The following is a 22,235-nucleotide window of genomic DNA, read 5'->3' as shown; positions in this document are numbered from 1 at the left end:
CTCTAATGGTGGCTAGGTCAGGTTTAAAGGCTCCACTAACGGCCGTGGAACCTCTTACAGTGTGGGGTGGCCAGTCGCGATGTGATGGCAGGGCAAAAGAATGATGGCGTGGAAATGGGACCGTGCCGGCGGGACTCAGAAGAACAATGATCTGGATTGTGCTATGCCTGCAAGGGAACACAAGCACCGTTGAGGAGCTTTCTTCAACAGATTCAGCAAAGTTCGTATCGAGCGAAGTACACAGTAGAGGTACCCATGGGACTAAAGGCACATTCACGGTTTGGTACTTAGAGGCTAAAGCAACCCTCTTTCGGTGTCTGACAGTCGCTGCGCAGCGCTGTAACCCTTTGAACCTACCATGGCGGATAGACATCAGCCACCCAGGCGGCTGCGTTTCGATTTACGCCATGCGTCTCTACGCTGTGGAGGGCATGTGCAGAAACGTACTCCACAGACAAGTGTAGTACAAACGTCAGCGGAGGCAAAGGCTCCAATTCGCAGGAATGCGATCCACAGCGCCGTTCAGCTCTACACAGCCTAGCTCCTGGACCCATGGCCAAGTACGTTGCACAGTCGCACTCCACCCTCATCAGGGTAGATGCTGTCTCGTTACTTAGCATGCTGGCAATGGCAAGACTAGTGTGACTCGATCCAGGTCTTGCCGGCTCTTCACAATTTCGATCGACGCAGGTCCACCATGCACTGCCAGATCGCTACTGGGATCCCTTGCGAGGTTGGAGGTCTTCAGACCTGGAAACCTGTATTTTGCCGCTCATACGATGATTGCATCTCATCGCTATTCGGCCCGGGGTGTTCAGGTGCGACTGATCGCTGGGTTACACAGCAGCATGGACTGGGGCCAACCTTCATAATTCTCCGGCTTGTTGATCAGACTTTCCGCGGCCTTCCTAAATGGATTTTGCCGGTGTCACTCGGCCTAGGAAATGGGGCGCATGAATTGGGAATCGACCAGCACGCTGCCAGCGAAAAGTGAATCAGATGTTCGACAGGTCAGATACATGCACAACAAGCAAATAATCCGGATAGGGACCAGTCGTCTCCGCGCTGCTATGAATTACTCGAAAGCGTGGGGTTCGCATTGTCCACGGCCTGCTACTACTGCTGCTGCCGCCTGTCCGAGCGCCGATCGAGATAGTGCGGCCACCCGTTGACCTCTGGAGATCTGGTCCAACTCGTTTCATCAGGTGCGCACAAGAGTTCTCAACGGTGAGGAGACAGACCCGGAAGGCTCCTGAGGACATCCGCGACGATGGATGTTACTATTGTCCTGTGCACCCATCTTGGATCAGACGGCAGGTGGAGCCGCTGAATGACGTGCATGAGAAATCTGGATAACGAGTGGATAAGCTCTACATCACGCTTGGAGACATACATGCCAAGTAGAAGCAGTCCAAGCAAATACAAGCCGCTGATTTGCGGTACCACCTCGCCAGCAACGGACATATGTGCCGCTACCTCAAACAAGCATTGCCTCATCGAGCGAGGAGCGGCGGATTGATATTCAATTCTCGGTTTGCGGACGCAGATGCTGCAGGCTGATGCGAATCGATACGAAACAGTATGCTCGAGTTAGGGTTCGGCCTGAAGGGCCTGCACTGTTTGGCCAAATCCTGCTAATGGCAACTGCGAGATCTACGCTCACTTCTTAGCGAACACGGAACAGAGTAGCGCTCATGTGCTATCCGAAGCTGTGGGGTGCGAGAGGAATTTGCGGACTTCTGGGCATGTCAACGGAGGCGGCTCCTGGACCACCCACGGGAGTAGACTTCTGCCAGGGCCACACCTTCTAGACCTGGTAGGGTAAGCCTGTGTACTGGACAAAATCCCTACCCAGCCTTCCTATCGTTGAGAGGTACCGAGTCGTGTATACCTCGCTGCAGGGGAAATATGACAGTGGCTGGGCGGCACGATCGGTCACAGCCTTCATTCCAAGGTTGCATGGCAAACAGCGTGGGAAACATGACAGCTCCCACACCATGGTGACAGCGGAGCATACGTCGCGCAAAGCAAATAACCGTCATCAAAGTAGGCAAAGTCGCCACAACGGGAAAACTCTGGATACGCTTCACTCCTGTCCCCCAGCATCGCGGAAGATTACACAAGACGAGCTTCCCATTCACGGGTTTTGGCGTTCAATCGCGTCTCTAGCGACGTTCAACGGTGAAGTATTAGCAGCAACGATTGTGACACGTCAATCTCGATATGCGTCTTGCACTGACACGTACCAGTTTATCGGTGAATACAACGCGCAATTCACATTTTTGCAAGGGCGAGTAGTAACCCACGACCGCGAGGCTTGCTCGAAACTAATGTGTCAGGCACTTCGGCGGCACTCTCCTGCTCTACATTAGACCAGTATCTTGTGCTCTCAACGGTAGCAGCACTAGAGTAGCTCGGCTGAAGTCGGTATGATACGCTTATGACGGTGCGGGTGGAATCCGAAAAATGTGGCCTGCAGGTACTCTGTACACAAAGAGTATGCGAGCAATACCAGCACACCAAGGTGTCTTCGCGCCTGCGGGCCGTCGACGCTCTGACACTGCGCTTATTTCCGCATCCTCCAAAACCTACAGGGCATACCTCTTCCGTTCAGTTGTCGTTCGATCGTGGCCAACATCCGGTGGGAGCATTCCGATGTCTGTCCTCTTTAAGCCTAAGTAGCTGTACATGTCGATCCCGTCACGGGTACTTGAGCCACCAAAACGCTATGGTGTGTTACACAGAAAACTAATGAAAAAGAAAGGATCCGGAAAAGTCAGCAACGAAGCTGCGTGTTGGTGGACTGAGGCGGTCCACGAGGCATCATCTTCGAATTCCCTCATATGATCCAAACGTGCCGTCGTCACCTGTCTGAGGCCGGGGAATGGATTTCCTTTTTGGATCACGGTAGCCGCTGGGCTGACTTTAGCTGCAAAACAGGTCTCAGGCCAGCCCGTTCAGTACCTGGACCTGAACGAGCAGCATATGGGAGGCGCATGATTGAGCGAGACATCACGAGTATGAATGCCATGACGCTGGATCGGATGACCGCGTACGGAAGGTATGGCTTTCTCATGTAGACAAGCGAGCGAAGATCAGCAAGCTTGTCTGAAAACTCGTGTTCCCGCACCCCATAGCGACGCGGGACGGCGACATGAATCTTTCGCAATATAGCGGAAGTAAGCAGTAGTGCTGTATGCGTCGTGCACCGATGCATCCTGTCCATGAAGGATTTCAGTGCATCTGCATCCAAGTCTCAGCGCCCAAACGAGACGGCGCGACCAGGCATCGGCGCCTCCATGGCAACCCTTATCCCAATATTCCCCGTGTCTCAGGACTGCAGCTGCAGACCGCCAGGACGAGGCTGTGACCAGGCCCCGTTCATGAATCTAGTTTGGTAGCGTACGCGCGCAATGCTACCGCCCCCACAGCTTTTATTTTGTGGATCGCGACTGAGGCGACAATGACTTTGATAACTGGAGCTGTGTGTTCAATGCGCACTGTCCGGTGAAAGGTGGGTGAGGGCTGCCGGTCTGCCGAGACAGTGGGCGTCGTGGTGAATAGTAAGCTTCGGACCGACTCTTGATCAGCATCAGCATCATGTCCCCTCGGAACTATACTCCTGTTATGCTGTACAACATGCAACGTTCGATAGCTCTTGTGAGGAGAAGTCGTGCTTCCCAGTCTCTCAACGGTCGAACCGCGTCAGTTGTCGCTACCCAGCTGGTACACCGCGCAGGCTCCGCAGTACGTCTAGACTTTATGGGTGGTCTGACTTCGTCGTATGCAAGCACAAATTTTGGGATCCAGTGGCAATCAAAATCCTTCCGAGGTTATTTCCGCGGACGTGCTTCATGTACCACGAGCGATGTGTCCGTTGAGGCCGCGATCAAAGGCAGTGTGGGAAGAGAATAAGACAATACTCAAAAGGCCTTTGAGATAATGAATTAAGTTGCAGTCGCGGATGCTATCTGATCTAAGCTGCGCATTGTGCAAACATCCACGCATTCTCACTTCCAAGCAATCTTCGCAAACTCCTCGACATCCTCCCACAGCGCCTCCGTCCTCTCCAACGCCGCAAAATGTCCGCCCATGTCATGATTCTTGAAGAACACCATATTCCCCGTTTTCTCAGCCCAGGCCCTTGGCACAGGCGCCAATTCGTACGGGAAGTACGAATATCCTACCGGCTTGTCTACGAACATCAGCTCTTTCGCCTCGCGGTAGGTGTATATCGACGTAGGAAAGCACCCCGTGAGCCAATACAACGTGATATCGCTAATGATTGTGTGCAAAGACACGGTGGTAGACGGATCACACCACGCCAGGAACTTTTCGCCGATCCACGCCAACTGCGCGACCGGAGAGCTGGCAAGCACGAGGCCTGTAGTCGAAGGCTTCGTACCATGCATCTGCGCATATGCATGCCCCTTTGAAAAGAACTGTTGAAAGCGCTTTTGGCCCTCTTTTTCCTGCGCAGTGATCTCGTCGTCCGGAGATGCCTTGTCTGTGATACCTGTCATGAGCATGAAATTGAGATGCATTCCTTTGCACTCGGGGTATGTGGCTGCGATAACGCGCGACACGAAGCTTCCGATGTCGCCGCCCTGCACGAGGTAGCCGGTTGAGCCGAACCCGAGCGTGAGGAGTAATTTGTGCATGATACGGGCTGTGTCGCCGACCTTCCAGTCCCGGTTGAGTGGAGGATCAGAGGATAGGGTAAAGCCGGGAAGGGAGGGCACAATGATGTGGTAGGGAAGTGTCTCCGGTGTGTACTTCTCGCGCAGAAGGCTCATCAGAGGCAGGAATTCCAGGAAGGAACCGGGCCAGCCGTGGAAGAAGGCGATGGGAATCGCCTTGGGGTTTTGGGAGAAGAGCGCGGTGAAGTGGATGTCAAACTCGCCGCCATCATCATCGGTAACCTTCGTCTTGAAGGCAGGGAAGGTATTGATGCTGGCTTCAGTCATGCGCCTAGAGAACTATTAGCATTTTTCATACCGACGTTGAGTTGTAGACTTACCAGTCATACTCTTCTTCCCAATACTTCTTCGCATCAACGACCCACTTCCGGCTCACCCCAAATCTGCCATGGCTCCCATCATCCTGCAGGTTCTCGTATGTCTCTTTCGCAACTGGACTAAGCCTCAACAGCGTCTTGAGATCCTGTAGCTTCTGTTCTTTGATGTGAAGCTCGAACGGCGTCGGCTGTTGCTTTGCACCCGATGGCACACTTCCGAAAGGCTTCGTTGACGTCATTGTTGCAATTGCTGGCGGGTAGCAAGCTTTTAGGATAGACAATTGTTGTAGAGATTTATTTTACAGATGCGACAAATATAGTTGTGTTTATATCTTTCATGAAGTTGTATACCAGGCTTGCAGCTTACAAATGCTGGGGAAGCATCGACCTCGGGACGGATGGGGAAGTCTTCACGCGTATAGCCTTGCGCTAAACCTGTTCGAGAGCTTACTTACGATCGGGTTGCGACGTCACTTTAATGCTCTGGATGCACTAGTGGACGCAGCAATTCGTGCCTGTTCTCGCGCACTATAGTGAATGGTATGGCGTAGCCATAGCTAAGGCTGTTTATTATCACGGTCTCTCTAAGAATATGCTACAGTCTCGTAAGCTATTGAAATACAAGGTAGCGTCGAGCTTATTAGATAGTATCTCATTATTTCGCAAGTTTGCACAGAATATAGTGAGGCCATTGGTTTCTTGAGTCTCAATGTGATGTGCAAGCAAGATCAGGAGATAACAAGATGCCCTTCAAATTTGTGTGACCTAAGCATTTACATGACCATAATGAAGGTCGGATCCCTATCATCGCCCCTGCCTTCATGCTCACTGTGTTTCCCACTCCTCTTGTCGCGATTCACCTTCGCAACCCAGAGCACATTCGCAGCGATCAACAGCCAAGCCGCACAGAGCAGTCCGAGTATGATACTGTGACTCTTATGGAACTGCGGCGCTTCCTTCTTCTTGTACACGAAACTCGCGACAAAGCCACCTGCATTCGCAATCGCAAGCTGCAGCGCAGTTGTCGTGGCGCGCTTGTAGTGTCCCGCGCTGTTATTGCTGTTCCAGGAGAGAATACAGGGTACGGAGGCGTACATTCCCGTTGCCATGAGGAAGGTCATGCCGTATTGGACCTTCGGGTTCGTGGTTTGACTGATGACGCCATACCCGATGATGGCAATCGGAAGCGTGCATAACATGACGGGACCGCGGAGGGCAAGACGATCAGACATGAAGGCCGTAATAACAGTGAAGACTGCCGCGACCGCGTATGGGATGACGGACCAGAGCTGAGCCTGGTTTGGATCCTTCGCGAAACCATTGTTGATGATGGTAGGCAAGAACAGGCCGAAAGAGTAGAGGCCGCTGAGGATGGCAAAGTAGGCCAGAGCAGTGAGCCAGACTTGGACGTTGAAAACACCACGCTTAACTTCTGCCCATGAGAAGGGCTCATGTGCAGAGTTTTGCTGATCAAGGCGGTGTCGCGCAAGGTCTTTTTCCACAGAAGTCAGGAAGCCGGCAGCTTCAATGGAGTTGGGTAAGAAAAGAGCAGAGCAGATGCCGACGAAGACAGTGATAAGTCCCTCAACGATGAAAATCCATCTCCATCCTTCGAGCCCTCCGGCTGGTCCGATGGCGTTCAGAGCGCGGGCGAGTAGACCTCCGAAAGCTCCTGACAGCGATGCTGCTGTGTAAAAGATTCCGATGCGTAGAGCGAGCTCGTCACGGCGGTAAAAGTGAGAGAGGTATAAAACCTGACATCGGGTTAGCATGAGCTTATGTAGTATGCGAAGCGACTTACCATGCCAGGTAGCAGACCTCCCTCAGCAACACCAAGTAGTGCTCGAACAGTCACAAATGAGGCAAAGCTGCGTACGAAGCCAAGACACATGGTGAGGACACCCCAGACAGCTGTAAGAAGAGGCAACCAGATCTTGGGCGACAACTTCTTCAATACCAAGTTCGACGGCAGTTCACTAGAGCCCTGTCAGTCCGTATACATCTCAAAGCCAGGAATCAATTCTGACCTTGCTATGTACGTCGCATAAAAGACACACAGACCAATCGCATACTGATGATCATTGATGTGAATGTCTTTCTCGAGCCCCAAAATTTTCGCATTCCCGACATTTGTGCGATCGATGAAAGAGCAGAGGAATAACAACGCGAGGATAGGAAGGATGCTACACCATATCAGCCACAGAAACTTTCGACAGAACAGCAACGCGAATGAAACATACCGACAATCCATCTTCAACACCGCCGTCCTCATCATCTTCCCATCCTCCTCGCCCAACCCCGCCTCAATGCCCCCGCTCCCTTTGCCATTCTCAATCATTTCATCGTGCATCTTGTCTTCATTCATATTCGTAACAGCAGGTTGCACACGAATCGGAAACACAAACACAAAAGAGCAGACAGCTCAGATCAGCAATCCACGGGCACGGAAGCTTTTATCCCAACGTTGGCGCACCCGAACCTGCCGTGACCCCACGGGGTAAACCGTGTGATTGGGCGGGGATGACAGGAGCTTGACCCGGTCTAGGCAAAGCTTGGGTTCGGCGGCGGCGCGATCGACGTGGCGCTGACAGCCAACATGATGATTGAATCGTGACGGGGGTTTAATTGAGGCCGAGGATATCCGCTTTGGCTGCACGTTTGGTTGAGCTTATCTTAACGGAGTTGAGCTGGTGGGGATTGGGGGTGGTTATGGGGGAGTTGCATGTGGAAGGTGAATAAGCGTCGCAACCAAGCTTCCGCGGCGGCGGCTTAGTTTCTCGGCGTCTTGAGGACTGTGAAGGCAACTTTTTGTTGATCCGGTTATGCGATGGCTGGGTGTGCAACGTTGGACATTGCTACTTTTGACCGTACCGTTACTATAAAGATAAGAATGAGACAAAAGCGACCACGCGTTGCGACGTGAAGACTGCGTCAAGACTTGTGCACAAATTGCGGATGCAAGCAACCTTCTGGGAAAAGTCCACTATGCCTCGACTGATTCCGAAGCTTTTCTCACTCTGCGTCCAAATAATGACTGGTAACGAGTCTTGAAGACCACTCTATACAATCTCGTCTGCGTACGTTCCCAGAGAGATGTTCAAGCAAACATTCGATACAAAACATCGCATACGATTCAAACAGTACCCGAATGTAGACAGCCTTGGGGAAATATACTCGCGCCTCCACAAGGTTTGAAGCGTTTCTCGCGGTGCTAGTAAGACACAGTCGAACGAGCAGCACTTAATGAACGGCTCCTGAGATAAATAGCTCATGTTACCTAGCTTCCGGTACATATTCTGATTACTCAAAGTCGTCAACTTTGTGCCTGAATTCTCCATACAATGACTAGCAACACGTTGTTGGTCAACAAGCCTACTTCACGTCTACACATGTTTCCTGGAAGAGTCCTAAGGCGTAACCTCATATTGATATGAATTTGATCTGAACCATCCCATGCCCATGTAATAACTGAACGCTCTGATTCTGCAAACACCTAATCCATCTCCTTGACATCCCCCGCAACCTCAAACTGCGCATCCGTCTTCTCCCTTATCTCGTCCACACTCACCCCCGGCGCCGTCTCCGTCAGCGTCAACGTGCCCCTCTTCCTATCCACCTCAAACACACACAAATCCGTAATAATTGTGCTTACACACCTTGCCCCCGTCAGCGGCAACCCGCATTCCTGCACAATCTTACTGCTCCCATCCTTTGCGACATGTTCCGTCGCCACCACGACCTTCGTCGCCTCGGGATTCGACACTAGATCCATCGCGCCGCCCATGCCCTTGAACACCTTGCCGGGGACCATGTAATTAGCCAAGTCGCCGTTGGCAGCGACTTGCAGGGCGCCGAGGATGCTGACGTCGACGTGGCCGCCGCGGATCATGCCGAAGGACTCAGCGGAGTCGAAGGTGGAGGCCCCGGGGAGGAGGGTGACGGTTTGCTTCCCTGCGTTGATAATGTCCGGGTCGATTTCTTCCTCAGTCGGGTGCGGGCCCATGCCTAGGATGCCGTTCTCGCTTTGCAACCAGACCTTGACGCCGTCGGGGACGAAGGATGCTGCCTCGGTGGGTATGCCGACGCCGAGGTTGACGTAGTAGCCGTGTTTAAGCTCTTTGGCGGCGCGGCGGGCGATGCGTTCGCGGCCGCTGGGTTTGCCTGCGGACGATGATTTGGCTGATGATGAGGGGTCGCGGAGTTTCTTGATCTCGATGTTCTTGGGGGCGGTGGAGGGGACGATGCGGTCGACGAAGATGCCGGGGAGGTCGATGTCGTTTGCGTTGAGGGCGCCGATGGGGACGATTTCTTCGGCTTCGACGATGGTGAGGCGTGCGGCTTTGGCCATGATGGGACCGAAGGCTTTGGTGGTGTATCTGTCTTTATGTTAGTTTTTCAGTTCTATTGAAGATAGTATCTTCTTACCTGAAAACGCAGTTACCAGCTTCATCAGCCTTGTGTGCGCGGATGATCGCAACATCGCCAGTCAAAGCAGTCTCCATGAGGAACTCCTTGCCATTGAATTCGCGGACCTCCCTCTTCTGTCCGAACCCAATCGCATTGCCCTCTTTATCGAATTTGGCTGGTATCTTGCCATCTTGCAACAAGGTATTGACAGCCGTGGGTGTGTAGAAAGCTGGGATACCTGCACCGCCAGCTCTTATCCTCTCAGCCAGCGTACCCTGTGGACATAACTCAATCTCAATGCCACCACTGAGGTACTGCTTCTCCAGCGCCTTGTTGTTGCCCAAGAAGCTGATGATAAGCTTCTTGACCTGTCCGCTTTTCGTAAGAAGCGCCAGACCTCCAACATCCTCGATACCAGCGTTATTCGACACCGCCGTCAGACTGTGGAGTGACTGCGAACCCCGCTTCTGTATCGCCTGAATGAGCGTATCTGCGACACCGCATAGCCCAAAGCCTGCGCTGAGGACGGTGGAGCCGGGTTGTATGTCTGCGACGGCTTCATCGGCGTCTTTGAAGCGCTTCGACTTTGAGCGATCGATCACGGGCGCGCGTTGCGACACGGCGCTTATGCCCCGCCGTTGGTGTGCAAAGCGCCATGCTGGTGCTGGGGCGCGTGCTGCTCGTAATTGTGCGGGTAGGTGTTGTCGCGAGGCTATGCGTGCGGGGAGGGCGACAATGAGCCGACATGACGAGGGGAGCGCATCCATGATGATGTATTTGAGGATGTCAGGAGCTCAGCACAACACCAAGGTGTTCAAATCGTGCGCCTGCTTGACTTTAATGGATTCAATTGCCGACACCGGGTGTCAACGGAGATATTATTCATGACAGAGAGCCGGCGTCCAAGCCGTCAAGCCGTGGTCGTCATTCAAACCAAGCCGAACATGGGTTGCGAAAGGTGTGGGGAACGTGACGGCATCCTGAGCCGGAGATATAACATGCACCGAGAAATCTTGGCGAGGTTACCACTCATTGGTTGCCGAAAACTGCTGTATTCGAGCTGGGCATCAAGTGTTGCTAAGGAGCCTAGGTCCATACACAGCTACAAGATACTCTGCCTTATTCTCTAGAAATCTTTGAAGATACAAATGCACCTCTCCACTCGCAAATTATGATGCACAGAATTGGTTGATGATGATTGGACTTTTGGCCTCGACTATGCTATTCACACACTATACAGATTTGTATATATACGACAAACTCAAAGAACGCCGACGCTTTCATGCTTCGCTCATGCGTAAGTTCAAAGAGAGACATGATGGACAAAAGATAAGGATTAAAAATGCGGTATGTACAAAGAAGGGGAACAAAGAGATGTGATGTGAATGCCAAGATTGTTGGTACGAATACGGCGCGGTGTGGCGTGGTGGTATATACAATGCGAAGCCGGCGGCGTGGTTCTAGGATGTCAGAAGCGTTAATACGTAAACGCCTCCTCGATGAAATCTATGCATCCTTCCGTTAACCACGGCCTGACCGCCTTTCTAACATCGTCTGCGAAACCACCGGATCCGCAAACCGTCACCGCCATGGCGCCTTGTCGATGTCTGACTTCTTCTTCGATCAGCGCATCGGCCTTCGCACGGCCCGCAAACATCTTGACGGTTTCGCTGGAACTTTCAACACGACCCTTGGGCCTGGAGATGAAGAGCTTAATGCGAAGGACGTGCTTGCGTTGGGGCATGCGCAGGATCTCGTCCATCCACGGACGTACCCATTCTAGGCAGTCGGAGTCGGGGACGGTCCAGATGAGGACAACCTTTTGTGTGGCGGTCGTGCGGTTTGAGTAGCCGCCGACAAGGTGCTTGAGGTACATGACTTGGTGCGTGATGCCAACACCGCCAGCGAAAAGCACGACAGTACCGTACGAATCGAGGCTGTGGTGGCCGCCGTAGGGGCCCTCGATGAAGCCCCAAGCGGTGAATTGCTCGTTGGGCATCTTACATGCGCGCTCGTACATGTGCCGTGTCATACCTGTTCGCGCACGGCAGATGAGGCTGATTTGACGGGACTTTTGAGGAGCACCAGGAGCCATGAGAGCGTCGCCTTCGAGGATCGGCAGGGTCATTTCCTTGGAGTCGGGAGAGAGTGTACTGGCCCATGCGACGGAGAAGGGATGAGAGGACCACAATGACATGCGTGGCATCCACATGTGCACGTGGCAACCGGGGCGAGGGTGCCAATCGCGGACCAGATCGATGGTCAGACGGACGGCCTCACCAGGCATGGCTTCGACTTTGATGGAAGACATCTTCTTGAAGCTGAAGCCGAAGTACAGTATAGAGAGGCCGCGGAACAACCACTCGGCAGCCCAGAAGATCATGACGAGCTGGACCCATGGCACCTGGGGGAGATGGTGCATCTCGAGATGCTTGTACAGACCAATGAGCGCAACGATGACCATGGTGCGGTGGATGTTGAGGAAGGTTTCGTAGAATGCGTGGCGGAACGGCGACCAAGCTTGGACACCAATGAAGAAGAAGGCAGCAGTGCCAACCATTCCCCAGCCGTAGGAGCCTTCGGTGCGAAGACCATCGCCAACAGCTTTCCAACCTGCTACGTCGACGGTGTTGTACAACCATGCGACAGTGTGCGCAACGGCCTCGGCAATGGTGATGCGTGCGGCCCAACGATGGAAGAGGTTGAAGTCGTCGTACGAGACCTGGAGGAGGGTGATGAGGGGGTTGTTTCGGAGCGCAAAGAGGACGGTAGGGATGAGGTTGAGAGCAGCGAGGGTTCCAGTACGGCCACGGAGCGCGGCCACAGTTGCTCTGTGATCCAGCTGGCCGTATGGAAGAGCTACACACCAAGCGATGTTGAGCCCGCAGTAGACGGAGAGCATGATTGTGTGCCACCGGCCGGGTAGGGTTCCATTGTCGATTGCACTCGAGATCTGGAATGCGGCGTTGTGGCGCTTCTTCCACAGAGGCGCCGCGAGCACGTGGCGGTTCAGCCATGGCCACCAGGAAGTCTTGTTGGATGACCAGTAGTTTTGATTGTGAGGGTTGGCCATGACGGAGAGATGGCGCTGGTGCCGCCAGAACATGTTAGCTATCCGTAGGCCGAGGAGGAGCACTGCGAGAGCGAGAAGCATGTACAGGAAGACATCGACCCAGAGGAAGTTGCCATCTTGGTCGACACCGGTAAGGCCGTACGAGTACTTGAGGCTGTCGAAGTCGGAGACATCCCAGTCGCTCAAGAAGTGGACACCGCGAGGATCGAGTTCGTTGGAGACGGGAGCGGGTTGCTCCACCCTCCGGGGGTGGAGGTGGGAAGACATCTGCGCGTCTTGGAAGATGAAGGGGGCGGGTAGTAGTTGTAGCACAGAGAGGCTAAGCTCGAGCAAGAATGCGGTTGCGGCGCGGTGCGATTATTGCGATCGGCTGTGAATGACGACAGTGAAGATGCACAACCTGGTGCGAGTTTAAAAGTGTGAAAGGTTCGAAGACCGGAAGAAACACGTGAAGGGTCCAGGTATTATTTATCCCACTGGGCGACTGCGTAGTCGGCGATGGATCTTGACAATGTGGGATAAACGGCAGGTCGTTGTCAGCTAGAATGCATCACAATGTCTCGCGGGAACAATGCTATTGTGCGGTTGAGAGGTGGTCCGGGTCCAGGAGATGACGATGCGCTGCACGTCCAAGGTGGGCGGGAAGACGGAGTCGAAGAGGGGAGGCGGCGGGTCGAGAGCGAGGTGGCAGCGCGGTATCGATAGCGACAATGAGGGAGTTGGTGAGGGCGAGTTGGTGAGGGCGGCAGTCAATAGAGATCTTCACCCAGGGTCCAGGGGTCGTGTTGGCAATGAGTGAGTCGGGGGGCAGGCAACAGGTCAACTAGGTCCGCGGAGCACAAGAAGAGAAGCGAATGTAGGTCCAGTGTTGTCTTAACGAGGGAACAACAACTGGATAGAAAGTTAGAAACGAAGGTGGGCTAGGTAGCGTCGAACACACGGGTCGCGACGAGAACGTGAGGTCAGAGGGGCGACGAGGTATCTAATGGATGGCAGCTCGCGATGCGGGCGGCCTGTTCCTGGGCACGGCAGGGCTCATCGGCCAGCCATTGGCCGTGCTGCCGGGAGTCCGTTTCAAAACCGCATCTTAGTCGCGTTGTGCTGGAGCCACTCAGGTTGGCGTGCCTGAGCGCCATGAAACCCACCCGCCCCTCACCGTCTTTCCGTGGCCAACGGCATGGCCGGCCCTGGGCATTCTCTGCAGCTGGTGGCGGTGCTGCCGAGTACCGTCGCCCCCAGCTGCCGTCGATTCGACGTCCATGGAGCTCAGCTCCGAAGACACGAGGGCTGGCCGTCCTCAGCAGTCGCAGAGTCGCACCTGGGTGTAGTAGCGGCGCCTTGCTTCCAAACAATGACTTCATCGCAACTCTATCGCACCCGCATCGCCAGCTCCAAGCATAATGCTCACTTCCCGGCGCGCCACGGTCACCTGAGGTAGATTGCCAAAATAGATGAGCCCAGCGGACACGAGAGCAGGGACAGCCTCGTCCACTGGCGGCTCAACCGCAAAAGTGTTAAAAGTGTTCCAGAACTTCGGCGCCTGCCACCCCAAAGCAGGCCTGCAAGCGAGCTGCTCCCTCGTCGGCTGGGGATCACCTCGCAATTCCTCCGCTTTCACAGATCCTGCGCCCTGGTCTGACGTGAGCATCGGCCAAGTCTACCCAGCGCGCGCCATCCCGTGTCCTGTCCAATCTCGCCATCTTATCGCATGCTGCATGCATCAGTGTGCCTGCATCCATCGCGCAGGCCTGAATCCACACAATTGTTTTGCCGCCTATAGAGCGTCTGCGATATCTCGTTATCGGCTGAATCGGCTGCTGGGGTACCCTTGGTGCGACCGCCACCCAAATTCATGCATCGGTCATGAGTGGATTGCGATGCATTGGCTCACGACTGCGCCACGCGAGGGACACCCGGAACGAACACCCAAGACTTTCAGGCACAGAAACAATCAAACCACCAAGCTTGGTGAAGTTGTCAAGGCGGAACTGCGGGAACTACTTGCTTACACCAACGTAGCGAGCTGTGTTGCTCTCACTGCAGTTCTCTGTTACCTAGTGCTCGCCAAGTAGAGTGCAATGCACACCTCGCACACCTCAACTAGATCTGCAACCACACCTCGAAACCTCACGACAGCTTCATCACAACCACGAGTCCTAACCAAATAGAAACACACCTACACCAACTCGGAGCTCCGACTCATGGCAAGACGCCCAATCAGCGGGAAAACACCTGTCACCCCACAGCTCCGTGCGAACACTATATTATGAAACCATCCCAACCCAGTTGCGGGAATCTTCACTATGCAAAACCACTTCTACAAATTTCTTCCGCCCGTAGGCAATTGCTTGGCAAACACGGGTGGAACACAATTCATGAAGCACGGTCGTGATGTGTTCTCGAAGACTCTTGTGTAGGATTGTGGTAATGAGGGTTCTTGGGCCAAGTAATTATTGTTTCAAAGTCCAGACTTTTCCTCGACATGGCCGAATCACGGGCAAATCTCGACCCCATTTTCCAGTCTTGGAGCGTGTTTCTCGACTACCACCCGTCATCCTGTCATCACATCCTGGAGTAAAATTCCACCGCGTTCCGCTCGCTAGCGTGCGCGCTCCGCTTCCTTCGATGTTGCGGCGTAACGCTCTACTGCTTCATATTTTCTATTGAATCCTGCGCGGCACCGAAAATTGTCGTTGAGCGTGACGCTCGCCTGCTTCATGGCTCCACTTGCATGCATGAAACCCACATGTCAACTTTCTTCTTTCCTGTGTCAGACGACCCGCGCGTTGATTTGAGGAAATACCCGTAGCATGACTGTGATGAACTACATGTAAATGACGAAACTAGTCGGTCTCACATGGCCCAAAACGGATGCGTTCGTTCCAACTGGCCCGCGACGTCAGGGCTAAAACACATCAATACTTCCGTCATATCCACTTGTCCATCTATCAGAAAAGCTTGACTTTGTTGTAGTCATCTCGCTAGCGCGCGTATAATTTCATGGCCCAAACACCAGAGGCGTGGTGAAACAAACGTCAGTCACCTTATCCTTGCCATGCCATGCTATGCTGCTTTCGATGTGAGAACCATTGTCAGGCGATGGGAGCATCGATGACCGAAGTGCAACAGCGTTGTCCCTGGTGTGCCATGCGCTTCAACGGACATTGCGTACGGGGGCATTTCACTGCACTGCACAGCACAGCACATCATCACAATCTCGAGGCAGGGTAGTGAGAATCATAAGGCATGGCGTTCATATCCGCATATCTCCACGTTGTCTACCCAACCCTCATCTCGTCATCCAAAAAAAAAAACACTCTCCCTTTCTAGCTTCACTTCCCACTGCCCCCGACGAAATTCAGCCCCGCAAGCGCATCTCGTGTCCAACTCTTCTCACTAATCTCGCTGCTTACACTCCCCCGGTTCGCCACCCTCAACCCTCCCGTCTGTCCCCCCTCCTCCTCCTGATCGAAATTCGCAACCCGTAAGCCTCCGCCCCCACTCCCACTGCCAGACCTGCCATCATCCCTATCGTCGTCGCCGAAATTCGCGACGCGCAACCCTCCAGCTGGCCGTTCGTCGTCGTCGAAACTCCAGCGCTGGCCGCCCTGCTGCTCGTATTCGGGGCTGTAGTCGTACGGCTGCGAGTCGCTGTAGAACGGCGTGGGTTCGGGCCCGGGACGGAGGATGTCGGGTAAGGGGGCTTGGGCGTTGCCGTAGCTTTGCTGTTGATAGTTGCCTTCTCCTGGGCCTGCATCGTGGTGCTGGGCATAGGGACCGGCGCGGTCTATGGGGCTGTAATCCATTGGACCGCTCTGCTGGTTCACTGCGTTACTTTGGTGTAGGAAACTGTGTCGTGCCTCGGTGGGCGTTTTATCGTCGCGCAATTCGGGTATGCTCGATTGTGAGTAATAGTCTTGCTGAGGAGGTTGCTGTTGCGAGAAGTTGCCAGGTGCTGCTTGGCCGGGAAGTTCGTGGCCGATGGCTGTATTTTGTTGCTGGGAGAGTTGCATGCTGTTCAGTTGTGCTCCGAGACCTAGTATGCTGCCAGCTCGCATGCTGCCTTTGGTACTTCCGGCTCGCATACCGCCCATGCTCATCGACATCGATGGTCTGGGCTCTTCGGATATCATCATTTGGTTTTCAGGCCCGTTGGGGTCGCGGATACTGTATTGAGCAATCGTGCGCATCTTGCGTGTAACCCACCCTGCAAGAATCTTGCCGCGTTGTTTCTCGCCTAGGCGGGAGCGGTGGAAGTCACCCTTGATGACGAAGGCGACGATGTCAATAACGAGTTGGTGCTCGTTGAGGATGGCGTTGACGATGACAGGGACCATGGAAGCAAGGAAGTTGCGGCGGAAAATCTCGACCACGACAACGACAAGGCCGCCGGCTTGGAACACGGCGCTGTGAATGTAGTTAGCAAAAGGTCAAACCAGCATGAGGGTAGATGACGTACCAGCCTCCTGGCACTATGTTCCGGTGACAACGCTCCACAGACTGTTCAATGTCCATGGAGAAGTGGTTCAGGCCATTTACTTCGAAGGTGTCTCCAATGCTTCCTAGCACGAACAGTACTTGCATATCTACAGGCGCGCCGTTGGGGCCAATCGGTCGTGTCACATTGTGCAAGAAGCCCAAGTCGCCCGTGCGGACATACCGCACGTTTGGATCGCCATCAACAGTCCTGCCGTTGAAGCGCTCAGCGTCCAGCCGGTCTTTTGACCCGTAGAAGCTGTGTGCATTTGCTTCAGACTGGACCCAGATCTCACCGTACTCGCCCACCAAACAAAGATGATTCGTTTCTGGGTTGACAATCGAGATTTGTGTGCTGACAGGTACCATGCCAGAGTCTTGGACGAACAATGCGTTTGGTTCCGTGTCAGGGTCAACAGGCATGATGAGGCCTCGCCGTAATGCGTTGACGTCAAGATGGAGCTCTATAGGCTCTATACACATGTATGACCGCGAGGCGACCATCGGATTGAGCACATGGGAGTATACAGTATTGATCGCTGTTTTGTCAAGTTGTGCCTGTGAGAAATGCACGCGTACTCGAGAGTCTAGCAAGTTATTAGTAACCACTCATGGCTGACACGTTAAAACACTTACAGACGTCGACGCGCGGGCGGCCATCTGTCGCAATCATCAAGTTCTTGAGTTCATGCAGACTCATCGTCTTGCCAGCGCCACGCGCCATGGCATGATCTAACATTTGACTTGTAGCATACGCATCCTTGATCTTGTATCTCGACAATGTCTGGAAGAGGATGTTGGGATTCCCGGCAAAGTCCACGGGTGACACGAGGTATGTCGGCGCTGCAAGGAAGATGCCCATCACGCAGGTATGGATGAAGCCCAGTCCAATTGTGCTCCTCACACATCCAAGGACCGGTCTTGTGCTGGTCATCTGGCACGTCTCTTTTTGAACTTTACACAGTGCCATGAGCTGGCTGTGTCCTAGCTGTACCGCAATCCGGCGCTGGTCTGGTGTCCAATATGTCCAAACTATAACTGGGTAGCCAGACTGAACCCACGCGGGTCGGATGGTCAGCTTGAGATCACGACAGCCAGCCGATTGTTTCGGTGGCTTTGTCGTGTTATATGTGTGTGGTACATTGATCTTGAGAATGACCGCGGATTGCTTGATGTGCTGCGATACCTGCTTGAGCTTAAGCAGATGGTCTACATCGGCGTTGACCAGTATCGCCTTGACTTTGAAGTCAGCAAGGATGTGGAGTAAGGCGGGCGCATCTTCGTTCAACCTGTTCTGGTCGATGGGAGCCATGGGGATCGCGACTGCGCCCATAATCATACAGGCATGAATCGCATACACAAACTCCTCCGAGTGTGTGTACATGAGCAGCAGATGGTCGCCCGCCTGTACCTTTACCTTGTTCCTCAGGTATACAGCTACACCCGCAACTGTTCTGGTCAAACTTCTTCCAATTGACACCCTTGCCCTCTTTGCCCCTGCCATCGACTGTGCAGTAGGCAAGCTCTTCGGCTTGGCGAGACACACGCCATTGCATCAGATCATGGATGTTGGAAAATTGGTTGAGCGGCGTGGATGTGCGGTCATCGATGACGACCTCTCTGTGATCGACACCAGAGTACTGCTTGTCCTGAAGCATCAAATACTGCTGGCGGGCCATGGATGCTTCGAACGACCACATGCCACCTGCGGGGTCGTCACCCAGGGCAATATTTTGTACAGATCGCTCGACACCAAACTTGACGTGAACGCAAGGTAGAGAGCCATTGTCGAACTCTCTCCTGCAAAGCATGTTACCAATTTCGCGCCTACCGTTCTTGATGACTCGAGGCAGCGTGTTAGGAGCTGTAATCATTACGCAGTACACCCGTAGGTGGTGCTCTTGGTAGAGCACCTCCATACATCGCTCCGACAATGAGTCGAGGAACGGAATGTCGAGCTGTTGCGGAGGACCGCCGGGGTTCGTAGGAGCTGTTGAAGCAGCTTGAGTCTCAATAAGGATGATTGGCAAGTATTCTCCGTTGACATAAGAGTCGAACGCTGAGCAATCATAGATCTTCGGCACCGCCTTCATGATGCTGGAGACAAGATGCTGGACGAAAAAGTAGCGGTGCTCGGTCTCTAGCCCGTGCTCCACCCACTCTACGCGCTGTCGGATACGATCTTCGTACAGACCTAGCACAAAGATTTTGCCTTCTACGACGCAACCGAGAAGTCCCGTGCGCAGGAATTCGAGCTCGAGCAGCTGTGGCGTCGGACTACCTTCGACAAAGCGATATGGCCGGGCGTGGAAAATGGTTTCAGTGTGCTTCTGCAACTGCCAGAAACCACCGGATAGCGAGGGCGAGTCTACCCAGATCTCACCCACAGAGTATGGTGAACAGAGCAAACTGGTCTCTGGGTCAACAACACACAACGTGGCATCTGGTATGGGATAACCAAAGGCACCGACTCTCATTGTCCCAGGTTCGTTCGCACGTTTGCTGGCTTCCTCGCCTATCGCTAGAACCACAATGTCATTCATCTTCAGCGCTTCTTTGTCAAGCAGGATCTCGGTCAGCTCAGTGCGACCTTTCTTCTCCTTGGTTGCCTTCTTTTGAGTACCACCACCAATGAGACTCGAGTAGCCATTGGTAGGTGTGGCTTCCTCAGTGGGCTCTTCGTCATCTTCCTCGTCTTCAGCTATGCTCAGAGGGCATCCCATGCGCTCCTCGCCACCCAGCCAATCACGCACGGAAATGATCATGCCGCCATGCTCAGGTAAGCACAGCATAGGCGCAATGAGTTCACGCGCCCTCGGGTTCCGCATAGGTCTGAACCACCGGTCTCCAAGGATCTCATGGAAGTCGCAGTCTACCGTGAGTGTGTCAATTAGACAAATCTTGATTGCGCTGAAGTTTGGTTCAGAGTTCTTCTTGAAGTTTCTCGTAGCCATAGGGTCTTGCTGGTAGTTGTATGCAGCGCGCTTAAGGCCTGGGTAATCTGCCACCAGGACATTCGCTTTGTATTTCGTAATGAGATGTGCGTAGAGACCAGGCGTCTCCATTGTGGACGGCTCCGTCCATACCGTAGTGTGGCCGCCATAGACGGCAAACAATACGCCTAGAATCATGCCTGCGCTTTCACGAGGATCGAGGTAGCTGAGAATGTTCTCGGTTGGTGAGCTTCGAGGCGGCGGTGCAATGAACTTGCCGTTCTGGTCGCGAAGATGCGCACCAAACGTGTCTGTGTTCTCGCGTCCCGTGGGAATTGTGGTGACCATGGCGCTGATACATGCCATTTGGTGCATGATGGTACGATGGCTGAGGACTACACCTCTCAAATCACCTGTGGGCGCCCGTGAGAACTCAATGTAAGCCACCTCAGGAACCTGTAACGCAGGAGTATCGTCATGCTTCTTTGGGTGGTAGCTGCCGAACTCGTTCGTCTTCCACCACTCGACTCCGCTTGGCCACTTCAGGCGGTTCTGGCTAATGTCACGATGGAAGGACTTGAGATTGTTATCCGTCGTCAGAGCAAGATGTGCCTGGGTGGTAGTCAGGAGGAGAATGAGTTTCTGGTAATCGTCGACGCTATTGATGGGTACCGCGACAACGCCCGCGATGAAGCAGCCCATCAGCGCTACCACGAATTCAATGACTTCAGTATCCCTGTACACCAAAGCTACACGATCGCCACGGTAGAGGTTGCTCTTGTCTCTGATGACTTTGGCCACCTTCTCCGCACGGCTTGCAACCTTCTCCCATGTTATTGAAGCCACTTCCTTGCCTTTTGGATCCAGCACCCAAAATGCGGTTTGCCGCGCTTGCGTCCGCCCTCGATGTCGCAACACGGCGCCAATGTTGTCAAACTTGGACATCTTGATGTTTGGGTTGTGCGGGTCGTACACATCGAATGGCAGGTCTCGTGGCTCCAGCGGGAGCATGGTGTCAACTACGCCCGCGCCTGGCAAATCGTTGGGGTTCATCATGGGCGGAGGCATCGCTGCGGTCGGGGAAAAGGCGTCTCCAGACGAGTATCGATTCGGGCCGCCGTACGAATCGCGGTGGTCCTGCATCTGCTGCCCAGTGAAGTCGGAGAAGTAGCCCTGGTTCACGTCCAGCATCGTGCTTCTCCTGCTGACGTCTCCGCCAGGCGACGGGTAGCCTCCATCGTAGCCTGGCTGAGTATCTGGGTTGAAAGCATAATTGGAGCCCATCATTGTGCCTTCGCGCGAGTAGTTGTATTCGGGCGTTTGGGGCCGCGGGATAAATGTCTCGCTGCCCTGGGACAATTGCGAAGCATTGCGCTGCAGCGAAGTTGTGCGCAGTCCCAGCTGCTTCTCCTGGAAGCGTCCGACCTGGCTGGGCGGGTATGCCATGTACTGCGACGACCCCGCCGTGCTGCCTCCTGATCCGGCATACTGTGATGTGCCCACCAAGCTCGGCGTGTTGCTCGTGTACTGTGATTCGGGTCGGGGGATTTCGATGGTGGGCAGTTCCCGTTGCTGCGATTGCGATTGCTGCGGCCCGGAGATAGCCGCGAGAGATGCTGCGCGAGAGCCGGAGCCTTCGCTTCCTGCCAGACTTCCTGCCAAACTGCCCTGGCGCAAATGGCCTAGTTGCGCTGCGTGCTCGGGCCCCAGATATTGCGACAGGAGGACTGTTCTGCGCTTCTCGTAGCTGTGTGACTGGTTAGCGCTTTGCGGGGACGCGCCACTCGACGCGATCGCGACCGTGGAAGCTTGAGCGCAACGGAATTGACGGACCCTTTCGTAGTGATGTCGCCTTCCTCGAGTTCGTGCTCCAGCTCCTGCAGCTTCGCCTGGAGCTCTGGGTTCGACTCGGCCATGGTGGATGCGCTTCAGATAGATGTACGGCGATCAAGTGGAGCGAAAGTGCGCCTGAGGGGCTCAAGACATGTCAAAACGGCGGTAGCAAGGCGTGGCGCAAGTCAGTGGGCGTGGCTCATGGAGGTGAGGATGTTCGCGTGTGAAGTGTAACCCCAATCAAACGAAGAGCTCCCGGATATATTATTCGCGCGCACATTCAGGTACGAGCAGGAGCAGTATGACGTTGGCCACGAGACGTCTGCTCGCTCCTTGGCGACGGGAATCCCACCTGTTAAGTTAGCCCCAGATGGCTGCCGTAACCTGGAAATGCCTCGGCTCACGGGTTGATGCGACGCGTCTCACACTCAACTGAAGATTCACATGTATAGCTGATATTCTCCTTTTCTCTTCTCCCCCAGACACACTGTCCCAG

The 22,235-nt window shown here is 54.1% G+C and overlaps 9 protein-coding genes across 9 annotated transcripts; 2 read left to right on the top strand and 7 right to left on the bottom strand.

The window, feature by feature from the left end:
• Window positions 1-2,438: 2,438 nt before the first annotated feature.
• SNOG_02285 (hypothetical protein) lies at window positions 2,439-2,690 on the bottom strand (the record flags this gene model as incomplete). Its single annotated transcript, XM_001792845.1, has 2 exons — window positions 2,439-2,484; window positions 2,602-2,690. 2 exons carry the CDS (start codon window positions 2,688-2,690, stop codon window positions 2,439-2,441), a joined length of 135 nt encoding a protein of 44 aa, XP_001792897.1.
• A 1,320-nt stretch (window positions 2,691-4,010) lies between these two features.
• On the bottom strand, window positions 4,011-5,256 carry SNOG_02284 (hypothetical protein; the record flags this gene model as incomplete). The annotated part of the gene is made up of 3 exons (XM_001792844.1): window positions 4,011-4,384; window positions 4,406-4,971; window positions 5,021-5,256. The coding sequence occupies 3 exons, from the start codon at window positions 5,254-5,256 to the stop codon at window positions 4,011-4,013; spliced, it is 1,176 nt and encodes a 391-aa protein (XP_001792896.1).
• A 534-nt stretch (window positions 5,257-5,790) lies between these two features.
• Window positions 5,791-7,671, bottom strand: SNOG_02283 (hypothetical protein; the record flags this gene model as incomplete). The annotated part of the gene is made up of 4 exons (XM_001792843.1): window positions 7,258-7,671; window positions 7,045-7,200; window positions 6,819-6,993; window positions 5,791-6,771 (listed from the first exon to the last, which is right to left on the bottom strand). Exons 1-4 carry the CDS (start codon window positions 7,380-7,382, stop codon window positions 5,791-5,793), a joined length of 1,437 nt encoding a protein of 478 aa, XP_001792895.1. The 5' UTR covers window positions 7,383-7,671.
• A 602-nt stretch (window positions 7,672-8,273) lies between these two features.
• Window positions 8,274-10,191, bottom strand: SNOG_02282 (hypothetical protein; the record flags this gene model as incomplete). The annotated part of the gene is made up of 2 exons (XM_001792842.1): window positions 8,274-9,393; window positions 9,443-10,191. 2 exons carry the CDS (start codon window positions 10,189-10,191, stop codon window positions 8,511-8,513), a joined length of 1,632 nt encoding a protein of 543 aa, XP_001792894.1. The 3' UTR covers window positions 8,274-8,510.
• Window positions 10,192-10,593: 402 nt separating this feature from the next.
• SNOG_02281 (hypothetical protein) lies at window positions 10,594-10,741 on the bottom strand (the record flags this gene model as incomplete). The annotated part of the gene is made up of 2 exons (XM_001792841.1): window positions 10,594-10,656; window positions 10,679-10,741. 2 exons carry the CDS (start codon window positions 10,739-10,741, stop codon window positions 10,594-10,596), a joined length of 126 nt encoding a protein of 41 aa, XP_001792893.1.
• Window positions 10,742-10,901: 160 nt separating this feature from the next.
• SNOG_02280 (hypothetical protein) lies at window positions 10,902-12,764 on the bottom strand (the record flags this gene model as incomplete). Its single annotated transcript, XM_001792840.1, has 1 exon — window positions 10,902-12,764. One exon carries the CDS (start codon window positions 12,762-12,764, stop codon window positions 10,902-10,904), a length of 1,863 nt encoding a protein of 620 aa, XP_001792892.1.
• A 288-nt stretch (window positions 12,765-13,052) lies between these two features.
• SNOG_02279 (hypothetical protein) lies at window positions 13,053-13,588 on the top strand (the record flags this gene model as incomplete). Its single annotated transcript, XM_001792839.1, has 3 exons — window positions 13,053-13,192; window positions 13,325-13,353; window positions 13,494-13,588. 3 exons carry the CDS (start codon window positions 13,053-13,055, stop codon window positions 13,586-13,588), a joined length of 264 nt encoding a protein of 87 aa, XP_001792891.1.
• Window positions 13,589-13,674: 86 nt separating this feature from the next.
• SNOG_02278 (hypothetical protein) lies at window positions 13,675-14,569 on the top strand (the record flags this gene model as incomplete). The annotated part of the gene is made up of 2 exons (XM_001792838.1): window positions 13,675-13,921; window positions 13,974-14,569. 2 exons carry the CDS (start codon window positions 13,675-13,677, stop codon window positions 14,567-14,569), a joined length of 843 nt encoding a protein of 280 aa, XP_001792890.1.
• A 1,260-nt stretch (window positions 14,570-15,829) lies between these two features.
• On the bottom strand, window positions 15,830-21,822 carry SNOG_02277 (hypothetical protein; the record flags this gene model as incomplete). The annotated part of the gene is given in 5 exon segments (XM_001792837.1): window positions 15,830-16,904; window positions 16,957-17,560; window positions 17,610-18,397; window positions 18,417-21,653; window positions 21,740-21,822. The coding sequence occupies 5 exon segments, from the start codon at window positions 21,820-21,822 to the stop codon at window positions 15,830-15,832; spliced, it is 5,787 nt and encodes a 1,928-aa protein (XP_001792889.1).
• Window positions 21,823-22,235: the final 413 nt, after the last annotated feature.

Source organism: Parastagonospora nodorum, assembly GCF_000146915.1.
Source record: "Parastagonospora nodorum SN15 chromosome Unknown scaffold_3, whole genome shotgun sequence".
In the NCBI taxonomy this organism is placed as follows: domain Eukaryota; kingdom Fungi; phylum Ascomycota; class Dothideomycetes; order Pleosporales; family Phaeosphaeriaceae; genus Parastagonospora; species Parastagonospora nodorum.
This window is presented reverse-complemented; position numbering and strand designations above follow the sequence as displayed.